Source organism: Prionailurus bengalensis, chromosome B3, assembly GCF_016509475.1.
Source record: "Prionailurus bengalensis isolate Pbe53 chromosome B3, Fcat_Pben_1.1_paternal_pri, whole genome shotgun sequence".
Taxonomy (NCBI): domain Eukaryota; kingdom Metazoa; phylum Chordata; class Mammalia; order Carnivora; family Felidae; genus Prionailurus; species Prionailurus bengalensis.
In genome coordinates this window covers 134,893,058-134,910,100 of record NC_057355.1, presented here as the reverse complement: position 1 = coordinate 134,910,100, position 17,043 = coordinate 134,893,058, and the positions used below count along the sequence as shown (strand labels likewise).

Sequence of the window (17,043 nt, the reverse complement as noted above, 5' to 3'; positions counted from 1 at the left end):
TATTTTGTGTTACACCACAAAAGACTATGTCTCCAAAAGCACCGTTTTTTTGTTGTTGTTGTTTTTGTTTTTGTTTTTTGCCTTTTTAAGTATCTTGGATCATTGGTAGGAAGAGGGTGTTTTAAAAATGGAATTCTGTGCATCCAAGTGTAATCAACTGATTCTAAAGCACATAAACTTCTGTCCCTGGACTTCCTATTACTGTTATCCATATTACTAGTAATTAATCAAAAGTGAACTGTGTTTCATGAACTTGCAACTGTGGTAGCTCTCCCTCTGCTTCCTTCCTCCGAGTTCTCACTCTCCTACAGAACGCCCACTGACAGTATGGTGCTCTGTACATTGGAGATTAGCAATCTATTTTTAAATGCAAAAGCACACCACTTAAATGTTTTCTTGATAGACAAGGAACAAGCATGTAATTTTTTTAATTGAAGAGATCTGTTCCATGACTGTATAGAATTCATTTTCACATGTTTTATTCTTTGATAACCGGCCATCTGTCATCCCATGAGTCTCAAATGATGCAACTGTCCTTTCCAACAGAATTTAAATTTGCCTTCCCATCTTACCCATACAAAGATACTTGTAGCTTCGTTCTTCTTGTTACCAACCTTTTCTTTCAAGTAGCCGTTTGAAATGAAGACATGTCAGATGAGTTAGGACATTCTACTACATTTATAGTCCTAAACCAACATAGATTCTGGAGAAATGAAAATGTGCCTTCCTACTAACATCTTCGTAATAAAATGACTTTCACTTTGACTTTTAAATGGCAGAGTATGTTACTCCCAGGCCCAAAGTGTAATCCCTTTCCCACTGGTGTCGTATTTTAAGACCTGATGGTGTATCTTTTGGTCAATATTAATGTGGCATTTGCTTTCGGCATGGGCAAACTCCTAAATTCTAGGTGAGAAGCAGATAAACTTAGAAGCTAGCTGACATTCTTAGTGGACTGCTTTGTGCTTTTCAAACCGGTCCCCATCCTTAGAGATGAGAGACCAGTGACATCAGATGAGTTTCAGGGTGGAGCTTGAGAGGAGGCTGAAAGGCGGCTGCTTCCTGCCACTCCTGCCCATGCGCACCCAGCCCCATCAGGAGAGCCGAGAGGGGGAGCGCCCCCTCTCCTTCATTTCAAGAACTGCGGTTAAGGAAGTCCTCGCAGAGAATAAACGGAAACCACCTCCCAAGACTTGGCAGGCTCCGTGCGGACGGGGGCCAGGTGTGCCCCACGGTCCTCTGTACAGATCACAGTGCTTGTGCCGCAGAGGAGCTCACAAGTCATTCGCCGAAAGACTTGCCCGGAGCTATGGCGTGGGAACCCCAGCTGGGCTTCAGTTTTTATCCACATTTTATCCACATTTTAATTCCATCACACGTTCAGGATCAAGCATCCTAGGATAGAAAATTTAAGAAAACTTTTTAATCATTTTGCTTTTCTTTCCCCCCACTTTATCCATTTTTAACTTTTGGGTGGAAGGTGTAGAAGATGTTTTTTTTCTTTGTATGAATGAAGCCTTCTGTGATGTCTTTTATTTTAGCGGGAATAATATTAACGAAAAAAAAATGATGTTCCAGATCTGAGGAATAATTTAATGAACATAAAGACATAACAGGTTTCGTCAGCGTGTCTGAAGACAGTATAATCAGATTCGCTTACCGTGGCTACTAGCTTGATAGACTAATAAAAGTGATGATCATGCCTCAGTACAGTTAGCATTTATTAAACATGTGATAAACACGAAAACAATACAGTAAAAGCTTAGTGACTGAGAAGGCTTGGCAGATGAGGGATTCAAGAGAACAATGTTGTGTGCATAATTGAGGAATAATATCCATAAGCATCCAAAAAATGTTTAAGTCTTAGCTGTTTTGGAGAAAATATTCTGAAATGTAATGTATGCCTTTACCATGTCTTCTTTAATTTGTTTTTATTTCTTAAAGGTTTTTGGTTTTTTTTTTTAATCTATTTAAGCAATCTCTACATGCAGTGTGGGGCTTGGACTCACGACCCCAAGGTCAAGAGTCACACACTCTTCCAACTGAGCCATCCAGTTGGAAGCCAGCCTACCGTGTCTTCTTTAATAAGCTATACTGGATACAGCTATTTTATTTATGACTTTATTCAGTGGGCAGATATTTACCAAAGCACCTACTATATGAGTGCAGCAGGTTTGGGGAATAGAGTCATAAATAAGGTGGACACATAGTCCCCGCCCTTAGGGAATTATGGACTCATGAGGAAGAAGACAGTGGACTAATAATGCCGAGATGCTAAGTGCCAGAAAGGAAAAGCAAATATGCTAGGAGAAAATAGAAAAAGTCCTAACTTCAGTGCGGTGGCACGTTTGGGGGGGTGAGGGTGGTATCTCTAAGCAAGCAGTAGGGGCACGTGGGCCTGGTCGGTACCGAGGTTGGTGGAGGGGGTAGAGGACAAACGCCATCCGAAAAATGTAGACAAAGGCTCTGACACAGGAAGAGGCGTGGTGCAATCGAAAAATGTTTCATAAGACACTGTAAAATTGAAATAATATAAACAAGCATAAGCCAGAGAAGAACAGTACACTGTCGTCCAGCTCCCCGACCCTCTCCATCAGACCTCTCTCCGTGTCCGAATCCCGTATCAGCATAGAGATAGACAACGTTATGTACATGGTGTCACCAAGTCCCAGGACATTGTCACGGGAGACTAATTTACGTGTTTGTATCTTGCAGAATTTATTGTTCACTGACGAAAACGACAATTTGGAAATTAAAGTAATCGATTTTGGGTTTGCGCGCTTAAAGCCACCTGATAACCAGCCTCTCAAGACACCCTGCTTCACCCTGCACTATGCCGCCCCGGAGCTCTTGAACCATAATGGCTACGACGAGTCCTGTGACCTCTGGAGCCTGGGCGTCATTTTGGTGAGTTCATTTCATTAGAGCCGTTAAACCTAGTCAGTTCCTGGATGGCCTCTTACCTATCTCTTCCTACTGTTTTTCTTAAAGTTGCGGGGGATATTGACAAATTGGTTTCTTTTCGGCACAACCAAGTAAAGGTCTGACCAAAGGCTATTTCCCTTTTTTAAAATTTACATCAGAGACAATGTAGGAATTTTTATTTTGGTTTATTTTGAAATGTTTAAGGTATTGCGTTTTATATGCATAAGAATTTATATAGTATTTTTTTTAAAGACGCAATAGTATATTTTCAAAAGATGCATATCAGATATAATATGAAAATAGCAAAGTGACTTATTAATAGAAAAACGTTAAAAAATATATTCCCCATGGGGGAGGGGAAGGAAAAAAAAAAAAGAGGTTAGAGTGGGAGAGAGCCAAAGCATAAGAGACTCTTAAAAACTGAGAATAAACTGAGGGTTGATGGGGGGTGGGAGGGAGGGGAAGGTGGGTGATGGGTATTGAGGAGGGCACCATTTGGGGTGAGCACTGGGTGTCGTATGGAAACCAATTTGACAATAAATTTCATATATTGAAAAAAAAATAAAAATAAAAAAAATAAAAAAACTTAAAAAAAAATAAATGAAATAAGTAAAAAATAAAAAATATATTCCGTGAGGGGGCACCTGGATGGCTCATTTGGTTAAGCATCCTAGTTTCGGCTCAGGTCATGATCTCACGGTTTGTGAGTTTGAGCCCCATATCTGGCTCTGCCCTGGTGGCACAGAGCCTGCTTAGGGTTCTCTCTCTCCCTCTCTGCCCTTCCCCTACTCTCTCACATGCATACCTGCATGCCCCCTCTCTCAAAATAAATAAATAAATACATATATACATATATATATATATGTATATGTGTATATATACACACGCACACATACATATATATAAGCTTATATATATATATATATACGTACACATATACACACATATATATATTCTATGAGATTTTCAGACTAAAAATGTAATGAAAGACAACGATTTAGGGTAAGTTAACAAATTAATGGATAAAGCGGGAAATATTTATGGTAACTTATAGTAATCGTGGTAAACATGCTTTTCACAAAATGACCTGGGCTGCTGTGATCAGAAACAGAACATTAAGCTAGAAAAATAATCTTGGCATGTTTCTTCTCAAAATAGCTTTACTTTTTCTGCATGTAACTTGTAATGCATAATCTTAGGGAGAAATTTTCGGACAATACAGAAAGAGTAGAGGAACAAGCAGACTCACTCTTGACATTGTGTGGAGGTGACGTGCGTGAGCTCCCCCTCTTCTAGCCCACTGCCTGCCGCCACCATATTACGTGTGCTTTCTGGCTTTCTGCTTCTTCTGTTTACGTGTACAGCTGTTTGGGTTTTTTAGCAAATGAGCTTATATTATACGTGTAGTTTGAGCCTCCAAACCTCATTTAACCTTCTTTATAATGAGCAGTTAGCATTTTCCAGTTTTTCACTAATTACAAACTACACAAATGACTATTTTTTAATAGATGTGGCTGCATTTGTTTCATTTCCCTGGAATAAACTCCTACGAGAAGGGCACGCACATCTTTATTTTGACATCTATGCCTCAAATTCCTTCTAGAAGGTTTACCAGATCATGTTCCATCAACTGTATGTGAATACATCGGATACTATCAATTTCAACCTGAAATTATTTTCTACTGTTGTAATTTGCATACATTTCTTTGATGAATATTCAGTTTTGAGCATCTTTTCATGTATTTGGACACTTGTATTTTCTTTTTTATGAATTGCTGTTTATGAGCTTTGCCCATTTTAAAGCTCTGTGAAGGACTTTAATCCTTTGTCTGCCATTGATAATGGAGATGTTTTTATTCTGATTTTGTCATTTGAAAACTTTGTTTATAGTATCATGGGATTTTCACTTGTGTTTCAGGGTTTAAATGGAGAATTTTTTTATTTCTCTGTAGTAAGACATCAGTCTTTTCCTTTATGATGTGTTTTTTAAAAAATTTTTTAATGTTTATTTATTTTTGAGAGAGACAGAGACAGAGCATGAGCAGGGGAGGGGCAGGGAGAGAGGGAGACACAGAATCTGAAGCAGGCTCCAGGCTCTGAGCTGTCAGCACAGAGCCCAATGCTGGGCTCGAACTCACAGACCTCAAGATCATGACCTGGCCCAAAGTAGGACGCTTAACTGACTGAGCCACCCAGGCGCCCCTGTGACATGTGGTTTTGATGTCAGATTGTCACACACCCCTACCCCAACCCAAGATTATAAAAATATTCTCCCAAATTTCCCTCCAGAATTATATTTTATTTTTATACTTAAATCTGCACTCCATCTGGGATTTATTTTGGTGTCGATTCTCCCACAGTGGCTAACCAGTTGTCCCTGCAGGATGGTTCCTCTTTTATTTTTAAGCTTTATATGGTTTTTATTTCAGCAATTTTAACTCATCATTTATAATTTTCAAATGAAAATATTTATGAATAAGGTTTTTTCAATAAAAATAAACAACGAACTGCTATAGATTTGAGAGTTTAAGGGCTTAAACTGATTACATTTTCATTAACATTCTCCGAAAAAATTAGTCTAAATAAAGGGGAGCTTTCCAACTTTAGTAATAATATAAAAGTACCCCTTGTAAAAGAGCCTTTACTTTAAATACAGGTCAGTTTTGATCATCATGCTTTTTAAAGTTTTACAAAAAAGTCTTAGAGATGTGGACAAGTGTTTTAGAGCTTCCGAATGCCACATCTATGGAAATAGCTGTGTGTCACAGCACGGATGGAAGCCATGCTTCTCTCTAGATCTGCTTGTCAAGTTTCTAAGACAAGCAAGGGACAAAGAACAGCTTACATGATGCCACAGAAGTACGGTCACAATATCCAAACTATGGGCCGTTCTACAGGACAAACAACCCAGTTTCTCCCAGAAAAAAGAAAAGAGCCTGAGACCCTACAGATTAAAAGACACTTAGAAAACAATCTTTACACTTACTTCAATTCTGATTCAAGCAAATTCTAATTGTAATGCTATTTATTAGGTTCAAACTCTAAGTCATCCAGATACAATTATAATAGATACATACGACGTATATAACACAGATGGAGAAATTTGGATATTGATTGGGTACTGAATGATATAAAGGAATTACTGCTAATTTTTTTTAGATGTGATAATGGTGGTGTTGTGGTTTTTAAAAGATCTTTGCCGTTTAGAGATACACAATGAAATACGTATGCAGAATGTTAGTATACACCTTAAACTGTGAAAAAAAAAAAAACAACCCAGAGTGCTTTGTGAACTTTTCTACATGAATGAATGCATATCTTCAGACGATCTAGATACAAAGCCTCAGTTATTCCACAACAAGCACAAAGTTTATTTGGAGTCTCCTGATTTGCCTTAGAAATCTGTGGCCCTTGGGGTGCCTGGCTGGCTCAGTCAGAAGAGCATGTGACTCTTAATCTCGGGATTGTGGGTTTGAGCCCCACTGGGTGTAGAGATTACGTAAAAATAACATCTTTAAAAAAATAACAAAATAAAATCTTTTAAAAAAAGAAAGGAAATCTATGGCCTTTTTGTATGTTGTATCTAATAAACATGAATGTAGCTATTATAGTTTGAAAATAATTTATATTACCCCCATTGAGTAAAACAAATACTCCAGGAAGCTGCATCATGTAGTATCATATGGCATGATTACAACCCCTGTCTACCTCATAGATATGCAATCCCTGTCAGAAACCTACAGGACTTTGGGGTGCCTGGGTGGCTCTGTCAGTTAAGCATCTGACGTCGACTCAGGTCATGATCTCGTGGTTTGTGGGCTCGAGCCCCACGTCGGGCTCTGTGCTGACAGCTCAGAGCCTGGAGCCTGGATTCTGTGTCTCCCTCTCTCTCTGCCCCTCCCCTGTTCACACACACACACACACACACACAATCTCTCTCAAAAATAAATATTAAAAAAAAATTTTAAACAAACGTACGGGACTTTAATTAAAATAGAGCTTACACGGTGTCTTAGCTTGGTGCTGCCATAACAAAATACCACTGATTAGGTGGCTTAAGCAACAGAAATATATTTTCTCACAGACTGGATGCTGGGAATTCCAATACCAAGATGCCAGCAGTGCTGGGGTCTGGTGAGGATTTTGTCCTTGAGTCGTAAACAGCCACCTGCTCTCTGTATCCTCACATGGCCTCTCCTCAGTGTGTATGCTTAGAGAGAGAGCATGAGCAAGCTCTCTGGTGTTTCTTTTTATAAGGACACTGATCCTATTGGATCAGGACCCCGCCCATATGACCTCATTTAACTTTAATTACCTCCATAAAGGCCCTGTCTCTAAATACAGGCGCGTTGGGGGTTGGGTCTTCAACGTATTAATTCTGGAGGCAGACAAACATTCAGTCCATAACACACAGTATTTACATGGGCTAGGATCGTATGCTACCCCACGGGTACATTTAACATACCTGTGGGGTGATGGCTAATTCCATTTAAAACATAATCCTCCACTCACAGAATCAGATATGGGGGATCCAGCACCAATGGATCAGCCAGTGGTTCAACACAATCCTCAGGGACAGAGCCCCAACCCCACGGGGTACTGTCCTGAGCAGCTGCCTTCACTGAGTTCACGCTCTAGCAGGCTACCTATCGAGCAGTCTCAATTTCCTTTCTTCCTCCATAGAGGAGGGAAGTCCTAGAGAACCCCTCCTCAATGAGGCCATTGGCTTGAGCTGAGGAAGAAGTGCTGGTGCAACAGAGATCGGTGGCACGCACCTGTGAACGTAACTTGCTCATGCCTTCTGGACTTCCTAGGATTGATTCTACGTGTGCTGTGTCCATAGTACATTGGATCGCTGCTCGGGCTTTGTGAATCAGTGCTGATCATAGTATAAGATGCACTGCTTTTGGTATCCCTTCTATAGGCATTCATACTCTACTAGGAACCAGTAGCGTCCAGGAGATGCTTTTCAGAGAGTAGTTCTCTGCCGTGGAAGGCATGACCCCACACAGAATCCTTCAGGTCTGCTCTACAACTCCTCTGTTGCAGTTGCCAGAGACCCCACACAGCATTCTTCCCTTTCGCAGATACCTCTAACACAATCGAGTCAACCAAATCCTATGGCCTAGGTAGCAGGACGGCTTGTGTTTCAGCTAGGACCTGCCGCAGAGCCCTCTTGCCTCTGGGCCCCACTTGGAACTGGTAGCCTTCCAGGTCACTTGATAAATGGATTGGAGCAGGATTCTCAAGTGCAATGTACGCTGTCGCCAAAATCCAAGGAAGCCCACTGAGTCCTGCACCTCTTTCTTAGTGGGACAAGCAATTTATCTTTCAGGGGAAATGTCTCTATGCCCCTAACCATTGGAGCTCTAAAGTCTTTACCAATGTGATAGTCCCCTGAACGTTTATGGAGTTCATCTCCGTCCCTCTGACATTCGTGTGCTTATAAGGCATTTGGGATACCTTCTAGTTCCTGCTCACCAGGTCTCACTTAATGAAGACATCAGTATAGAGAGCCAGCATGGGATTCTTGAGAATGTCGAGATGATCAAGGTCCTAACAGACTATATTATAACAGAGCAGGAGAGGTCACACAGCTCTTGGGCAAGACAGTGAAAGCTATCCTTGGTATGTGAAGACCTACTGCTTTGATCCTTCCTATTGATAGAGATCAAGAACAATCTGTTGACCAGATCAATAGGTGCTTATCGATGCCAGCACCATATTGACTTGTACCACATTCAGCATGGCAGCTGATCCCTGCAGTTCCTTTGGTGTGTACACTGTTCCCTGTTCTCAATTCTTCCCGCTCAGGAATGTAATTGTGTCTTCACTTCTGCTTTAGACTCTGCTCTCTGGGGAACCCATGCTGAAGTGTTGGAGCCTCCAGTGATCTAGAAAGCAGACCTTTAGGAAGGGGCTGTAAAGTCGCCTGACTCACTGTTCTGATTCCCCACCTTCCATTGAGAAAATGGGGTCCCTGCTGCCTTCCAGCCAGAGAAAGAGGAGGAAGAACGGAGTGAAGCCTGGTATATTAGTGAGCAGGCTCCCGCTGTTACCACGTGCAATGGGTTGTGTGATCCTGTTACATTTGTTGTGTAGATGAAGAAAAAGTCTAAGAGAGGTTAACTAACATACCCAAGCTAGTAAACTAAAAAGCTAGAAAACAGAAGCTAGTAAGTAAAAAAGCAGTTGTTGGAAACCAGGTCTGTCTGACGCTAAAGCTCATTTTCCCCTCCTACCGCCTATCTTCTCTTGGGAGTAACTGTGACAGATGGCCGAGGCCCTCGTTACACATCCTGGAAAGTTACACCGAAGGGTGGGTGGGCCTCTGCCAGCTCAGGAAAGAAAATGGCCTTCTGAGGGGACCGAGTAGCTTGTGCGCGGTCCAGGAGGCCTAGGAACTGTTGGTGCAGAATAGGGGGTGGGAATACGGCTACTGCAGAGGCTGAGCCCAGGAGGGAAGACGAGGCCGGAGCTTGAAAGGTGCCCGGTGAATGTCGGGAAGCCAGTGTAGGAGTCTGAAGAGGGAAACTTCGGGAAAAGATGTCGGCTGTGTGAATGTTGCCGGTGTGCAGGAAGGATGAAGGAAAGAAGATTTAGGGAGGTTTCTGGTTTTCTTAGATTGTTCTGGCATTGTTCTTCAGGTGTCCTAGCATTTCCCTCCTTAGAACAAGGATCTTCCGGGGCACCTGGGTGGCTCAGTAAGTTAAGCATCTGACTTGGGCTCAGGTCATGATCTCACAGCATGAGTTTGAGCCCCTCGTTGAGTTCTGTGCTGACAGCTCAGAGCCTGGAGCCTGCTTCAGATTCTGTGTTTCCCCTCTGTCTCTGCCCCTCCCCCGTTGACACCCTGTCTCTCTCTCTCTCTCTCTCTCTCTCTCTCTCTCAAAAATAAATAAAAACATTAAAGTTGAAGAAAGAAAGAAAAGAAAGAGAAAGAAAGAAAGAAAGAAAGAAAGAAAGAAAGAAAGAAAGAAAGAAAGAAAGAAAGAAAGAAAGAAAAAATGTCCTAGGGAAAGGATGTATGGAATTGAATAGAAAAAAATAGCTATTGGGGTACCTGGGTGATTCAGTGGGTGAAGGGTCATGAAGTTATGATCTCACAGTCATGAGATCGAGCCCTGCTTTGGGCTCAGCACTGAGCATGGAGCCTGCTTGGGATCTCTCTCTGCCTCTCTTTCTGCCCTCCTCCGCTTATTCTCTCTCTCTCTCTCTCTCTTTCTCTCTTTCTCTCAAAATAAATGCATAAACTAAAAACAATTGCATTAAAAAATAGCTGTTGAGGCATTCTGCTCCCTCTCAATTCTCTGTTAACACAAATACTATTTTTTCAGAAGCAGCCGGATTATCCCTGTTTTGTTTTTCTTGCTCTTTAAATCTTGGTATCATAATAAGCCGGCTCACTTTATTTACAAGGCTTTGAAATGTGTTTGTTGCTTCAGTGATAGAAGTCTACATAATCTTCTAAACCCAGTAAGGCTAGTTATTGTATTTGGTAAACTATGCTGATGAAGTTACTAGTGAGATTACTGGAGTGGCTTTGACAATGACTTTGGCAGACATTCTGTTCTGTTCCCCTTTTTTCTTGATAGTATACAATGTTGTCAGGGCAAGTCCCATTCCAATCTCACGACAAAAGTTTGACATGTACCAGTGCAGTGGAGATCATGAAGAAAATTAAAAAGGGAGACTTCTCCTTTGAAGGAGAAGCCTGGAAGAATGTATCCCAAGAAGCTAAAGATTTGATCCAAGGTAAGAATCTGATGCAATTTTACATTTTGTATAATGTGTAGTGATTAAAGTGGAATCATACTCATTGTGCATATATTTATTTGTTAATTACTCATGGAGCTTACATGTGTTCTAAAAGGTTTCCAGGTTAGTCTACTGAACCTTTTTTTTTTAATTTTTTAAAATATTTATTTTTGAGAGAGAGACAGAGCGTGAGCCAGGGAGGGGCAGCGAAAGAGGGAGACACCAGAATCCGAAGCAGCCTCCAGGTTCTGAGCTGTCACTACAGAGCCGGACTCAGGGCCAGAACTCACGAACCACGAGATCATGACCTGGGCGTAAGTCCAGCACTTAACTGACTGAGCCAGCCAGGCGCCCCGGCCTTATTTTTTTTCTTATCAGAACTCTGTCCCTTAGTAGTCTTACCCACATGCACAGGGTCCACAGTGTCTCAATCGAACACCTCCAAAATGAACTGACACTATTTTACTATCCTTTCCCCCCAATATGCCTCTTCCCATCCCCCTCTTGCACTGCCAAGCAGCCAAATTACCAAGACAGAAAGCTGGACGTCACCGTACGTCCCGCGCCTTCCTTACCTTCCGCAGCCACTCAGTGCTGCAGGTTCGGTGTCTCTCCTCACCACCTCCTGCGGTTCACGCGGCCGCCCTCGGGTCTTGCCATCCTTCCTCTCCTGAGATCCCACACCATCCTTTCAGCCTGTCTCACTTCCTCTGACTTTACCTGTCCGTTATCGACCAGCAGAGCGACCTTCCTCGTATCCAGACGTGCTCATGCCTCTCTTCTGTTAAAAGTCCTTCAGAGAGTCCCTGTTAGCTTCAGGTCAGACTCCTATATGGGAGCATTTGAGATTCAAAGTCCTTGGTGACCTGGGCCTGCCTGCCCATGCTTCCTGTTACCCTTACTCTGCCTTTGAATTCTTCAAATGTGCCGGCCCTCAGATTCCTGTGTGACTTTGCTCCGGCGCTTTGTAATTCCTGGGGCATCCCTCTTCGTTGAGCCCACCTGTACCCATCCCCCCAGGACTCATCTTCTGGAAGCCTTCCGGGGTGCCCCCACTCTCTGGTCAGAGCCCTTCCCTTGGGCGGCTAACACACTGTGCCTGGGGATTTTGCTGTTGTGCTCGTCGCCTGATGCTGTCCTAGTTGGTTTTGTCTGTACATCAACTCAGAGCTCCTCTTTGTGTCTCCATCTCCATATCTCCCCGCCTTACGGCACTTACTGACTTGTACAAGATGTTTGCACACAAGGGGCGCCTGGGTGGCTCAGCCAGTGAAGCGTCCGTCCGACTCTTGATTTGGGCTCAGGTCATGATCTCACAGTTCACGCCATGGAGCCCCACGTCAGGCTCTGAGCTGACAGTGCAGAACCTGCTTGGGATTCTCTCTCTTCCTCTCTTTTTGCCCCTCCCCCCTTCATGAGCACACACGTGCACGCTCCCTCTCTCTCAAAATAAATAAATAAACATTAAAAAAAGGATTGTTTGTACACAAATGAAGTACATCTAGGTGCTCTTTGTTCCCTTGGAGCTTCCCATTTGCCAGTGGGCGCCTTTATGTTGGGTGCTAATTTTCTCCTGATCAAGAAGCCAGTTAGCCTACAGCAGACATAGGCTATTGTAGGCCTTATCATCAATTAGCACCCAGCATTTACTAGGAGATTTAAATGTATGTGAAAATGTAATTACCTTAGTAGGAGTTTGAAGCCTTATAGAAACCATTGTGTCATGTGAACCTCATTGAGATTTATGTCTGAAGCAACAAATCATAAAATAAAAATATCTCAATTATTCCCATAGGACTTCTCACAGTCGATCCAAATAAAAGGCTTAAAATGTCAGGCTTGAGACACAATGAATGGCTTCAAGATGGCAGTCAGCTGTCCTCAAATCCTCTGATGACTCCAGACATTCTAGGATCTTCAGGGGCTGCTGTGCAAACCTGTGTGAAAGCCACCTTCCACGTAAGGCCCTGGGCTCTGCACACATAGGGCGGGTTTGAATCATGGCCTCAGAGACACATCCTTAGTGGTGCATTGAAAATAATGCGGTTGTTTTTTTTTTAAGTTTAGGTATGTTTTTATAAATCCCTTCGTGATATAAACACATGGATTAACACAAAGTGTGTGGGGCATCAGAGTCACTGCTGACCCACAAGCACTCACATGACATTTAGAATGAGCTTGTGAGATGGGGCAGTCGTGTGACATTTGAGTAGTGGAAAGTTTTCGGGAGATCATGAAAACAATAGGCTTCATATTGCAATTTTTCTCTCTCAAATAAGCTGAACCATTTTCTTTGAAAGCCATAAATAAATATTAGGAGCGAAGGCACATGTGAAAGTCTGTTCACTTAACAACCATTGGCACATCACATATCCTCGAGGCTGCGGGGGACGTGTCGTCAGAGTACACGCATTTGTACCAAGCAGCTGCTAATGCTTTAAGATAATCGCATAAGGAATAGGTGAGTTCCGGAGAAGTACAATTACCTCTGAAGGGATCATCTTGAGAGAGGAAAAAGGACAGTTTCTTCTTCAGCGGCAGACGTGGATCAAAAATTAATGAACGAGGATACCGTTGAGGTGCGCAGGGAGTGACTACGAAGGTTGTAGCAGATGGTCGCCCATCTTCCTGGTGGTATTTGAGGCAAAGCGATCATTAGTAGCCCCAGTGACACCCAAGCTGGAGACCAAGAAAAGTAGGGACAGGCTGCTGGGAGGAGTAACCAGGCCGAGGCATGTGGCGCCGAGCCTTTCTGTGTAGATGAAGTGTCCAAGATCCACCCAGATTACCCCGACTTGGAAGTGGAGAGCAGGGGCCCGTAATGGATCAGGTCTGCTCTGTATTGGGGTTTTGTGGTCAGAATTCTTTTTATTTTCTTTTATTTTATTCTATTCTATTCTATTTTATTTTATTTTATTTTATTCTTATAAGTTTATTTATGTATTTTGAGAGAGAGAGAGACAGACATGGGAGGGGGAGAGAGAGAGAGAGAGAGAGAGAGAGAGAGAGAGAATCCCAAGCAGACTCATCACTGTCAGTACAGAGCCCCATGCGGGGCTCGGACCCACCAACCATAAGATCATGACCTAAGCCGATGCTTAACCACCTGAGCCACCCAGGCACCCCTGTGGTTGGATTTAAATCTCAGACGCAGGACCCAGTAAAAGTAATGGGGGTTGGAGGGGGGGTGGTTAGTGTTTTTTACGGAGAGGTAGCGCGGACCTCATCAAAAGATTGAGGAAGAATCAGGACTCCTGAGCAGCCTGGCTGGTTTGATTGACGCGGAGCCCTGGGGACTCTTCCCCTGAGCTTGTGCGTCCTGCCAGGAGGTTGGCAAGTACCGGTTTTAAGGACTTTGTTCCCAAAACAACTTGGAGCCGTGGTTGCCAACCGAAAGTTGTCTTCTTCTAGAAGTCAGACGTGCTGGAAAGCGTCAGCCCCTTTGCCTTCACAGAGGCTCCCTCTCTTTCTCCCCTAGGCCTTTAACAAATACAAGAGAGAGGGGTTTTGCCTGCAGAATGTCGATAAGGCCCCTCTGGCCAAGAGAAGGAAAATGAAGAAAACCAGCACCAGCACAGAGACGCGCAGCAGCTCGAGCGAAAGCTCCCACTCGTCCTCCTCCCAGTCCCACGGGAAGACCACCCCGACGAAGACACTGCAGCCCGGCCACCCTGCTGACGGCAGCAACCCGGACACCCTCTCCCACTTCTCGGACTGAGCGCGGGCGGGCGGAGGGCAGGACTGTCGCCGCCGACGACCCATCGCACCCGCGTGCCCTCAGCCTGTGCCTGAGGTGACGTCGTACGCTTTTAAAAACGTGCCCCGTTGGTCTTCGCGGAACCTGCCTCTTAGGGAGTTGCTTTCAGGCAAACCCAACTGGTTGCCCGTGTCCAAAAAGCACTGCACGGAGAATGTTACTGTGAACAGAGCACACGTTTTACTGTTGAGTGACCTGGCGTGACGCCAACAGGACTGTTCCTGAAAGAGCAGGGGTGTCTGTAAACCTACTTAGGGGCGGGTCAGGTTCGAGCTGCTTACAAAACGAGTCTCGGGTGTTCCAGACGTCCGCCCGCAGGAGTCACACGTACGGTGATGATGATGATGCCTTTTGCTTTGCCTCGGGGACCGTGTGGCCTTTTAAGAGATGGGCCCCCGCGGAGCAGTGCAGAGATTGTGTAGTGAATTTGATGCCTGGCGTTGGCTCATTTCCTGAGAGAGGGTTTTAACTTATTGTCTTTGTTTTATGGTTGCCTACGATGGTAACCTGTTGTTATGAGTCCTTTTCTAAAAAGTAAAAGAAAAAAAAAAAAAAAAGATACAGGAACGTAAGGTCCCATACTCTGTATTGGGGACCCGTCTGACATGCATGCTAAGCTACGTACGGTTTTAATTTCGCACTGCTCTTTCCTGGCAGGTTGTTTTAATGGTTATTGCCGAATATTGAGGTACACGTCTCTGTTTTAAGTAATACTGCACTTTGTAAAAGACTCTGGATAAAGCAAACTATTTTATAAAGTGCACCGTTTAAAGCACATGTGCTGCATTTTTGCCCGTTTTTCCATCATCCGCTTTAAATTTGTCCTCACGTCCCCCTTCTACCTTGTCTGCGACAAGCGGAATGGGCATAATCACGATCCACTTAGGCACCGATGCGAAGAAAATCTAAAGGAAAATTCTATGAAACACTGTGCTTCACATCTGTGTACTGCGTTGTGCTGCAGCGAGGCATGCCCTCCCGGAGTCGGATATTATGTACATACTATTTTAGAATCATGACTCTGACTCGTCCTGAAATTTTTCGGTTAAATTTTAAATGCAGAGAGCCTATTTTATAAACTTCCGCAGAGCCCTTTTGTTGCTCCAAAGTTCTGAATTCCTACAGAAAGCAAGTACTGTGTGATGGAGACCTTTCACCAAAAGATTGCTTCCTTTTCAAATACAATGAATTCGTTCCCTATGCAAAAAGAAAAAAAAAAAAAAAAGATAGGATTTGTACGTTGTATTTTCTTTTAAAGCCATCACAGGAAATGTCAGGACTGAGAAAAGTGATCTTGGCTGTGTTTACAAGAATCATGCTTAAAAAGATAATGCCCAACATGTTTATTTTATAATTCTTGTTAGTGATAATCTCTTGAGCATTGTTTTGGAATTTGGGCATGATATTTATTTATTCCTTTCTTGAGATAATAGCAGCATTAATTTCAAACAGTTACGAATACTAAAAATATTGCACTCTATGTAATAGTAGTATATTTATTACTAAATCCATGTACATATTAATAGCACAGGCAAAAAATGGCAAATATTAAAATATTTTCAAAATACCGTATCACTCTGTTCACATTTTTGTCCGTGAAGGTTATTGGAAATGACTTTTTATACCTTTTAGCGGCCCAAATGGCTATATAATTCCCACGAGTCAATGAAACTTTTGTGCTCCTAGCTTTCAGTCATTCCTGGTAATGATGGGAAATCTTACATGAATTATTACCACCATATAGCTAATTCACAAAATGTGATTTCCTCAGGCACAGAATTATAATAACCAAGAAAATGTCCGTTTGTATCTATAGTTATGTTAAATAGATTTGGAAATGTCTGAGTTAGCTCTTCAGCTCATTTTTTTTTTTTAACTGTGCATCCTAGTAGAAAATACTACTTGCAGAGTATAAACTAAACGGACTTTGTTGCCAATGGAAAATGATCCAGAAAAATGGTCAGTGTAATGATTGAAGATGTCATTGACTCCTGGATGTTGAAATTGAGGGGCTTCATTTTCATTTATTTTCATTGCCTCTTCTTCAGAAGGACTTGGCAGAAAAGGAAATGGGTAAAAAGGCAGCGTAAGAAGAGGAAGGAAGGAGAGCTTAATCCATCGCAATGAGGGTCTCTGAATAATCTAGAATGGGCTTTTGAAAAGACCTAAAAGCACTCGGGGTGGTGCCCCATGCCAAATACCTTCATCCCCACCCTGCTTATGAATTCCAGAAAGACAGCCTCTGATGCTAAGTTTGCAGTGGTTACACTGTGTGCAAACTGTCACCGCCCAGTGACTTGTATTCTAAAATTCACAACACTCTCACTTAGTCACATCAGAAGTAAACTAAGAAATATCTTACATGAAAATACTTCATATGAACTCTGCCTTAGTATTAGGAGTAGAGTAGAAGTAGATCCAAAAAAGCCCCCAATATATAAATACATTAATTTCTCTTCATAATATTAATTTTGGAGATAGGGCGAAATCACCCCTTCCTTTTTCCCTTATTGATTTTATTGCATGTCGTTTTCATACCATCATAGACCCCGATTCAAATATTTTATAGCTATATATGGCTAATGGAGAGTCAAGAATAAGAA

At 42.7% G+C, this 17,043-nt stretch overlaps 1 protein-coding gene across 4 annotated transcripts in view; it reads left to right on the top strand.

The window, feature by feature from the left end:
• The window catches only part of RPS6KA5 (ribosomal protein S6 kinase A5), a 177,932-nt gene extending 161,920 nt beyond the window's left edge, over window positions 1-16,012 (top strand). For all 4 annotated transcript variants that reach the window (XM_043556843.1, XM_043556844.1, XM_043556845.1 and 1 more), the window contains 4 exons: window positions 2,716-2,907; window positions 10,521-10,680; window positions 12,479-12,642; window positions 14,162-16,012. In XM_043556843.1, coding sequence (XP_043412778.1) covers window positions 2,716-2,907; window positions 10,521-10,680; window positions 12,479-12,642; window positions 14,162-14,401 — 756 coding nt within the window. In that variant the 3' untranslated portion in view covers window positions 14,402-16,012. The remainder of the gene's footprint in view (window positions 1-2,715; window positions 2,908-10,520; window positions 10,681-12,478; window positions 12,643-14,161) is intronic.
• The last annotated feature ends 1,031 nt before the right edge of the window (window positions 16,013-17,043 follow it).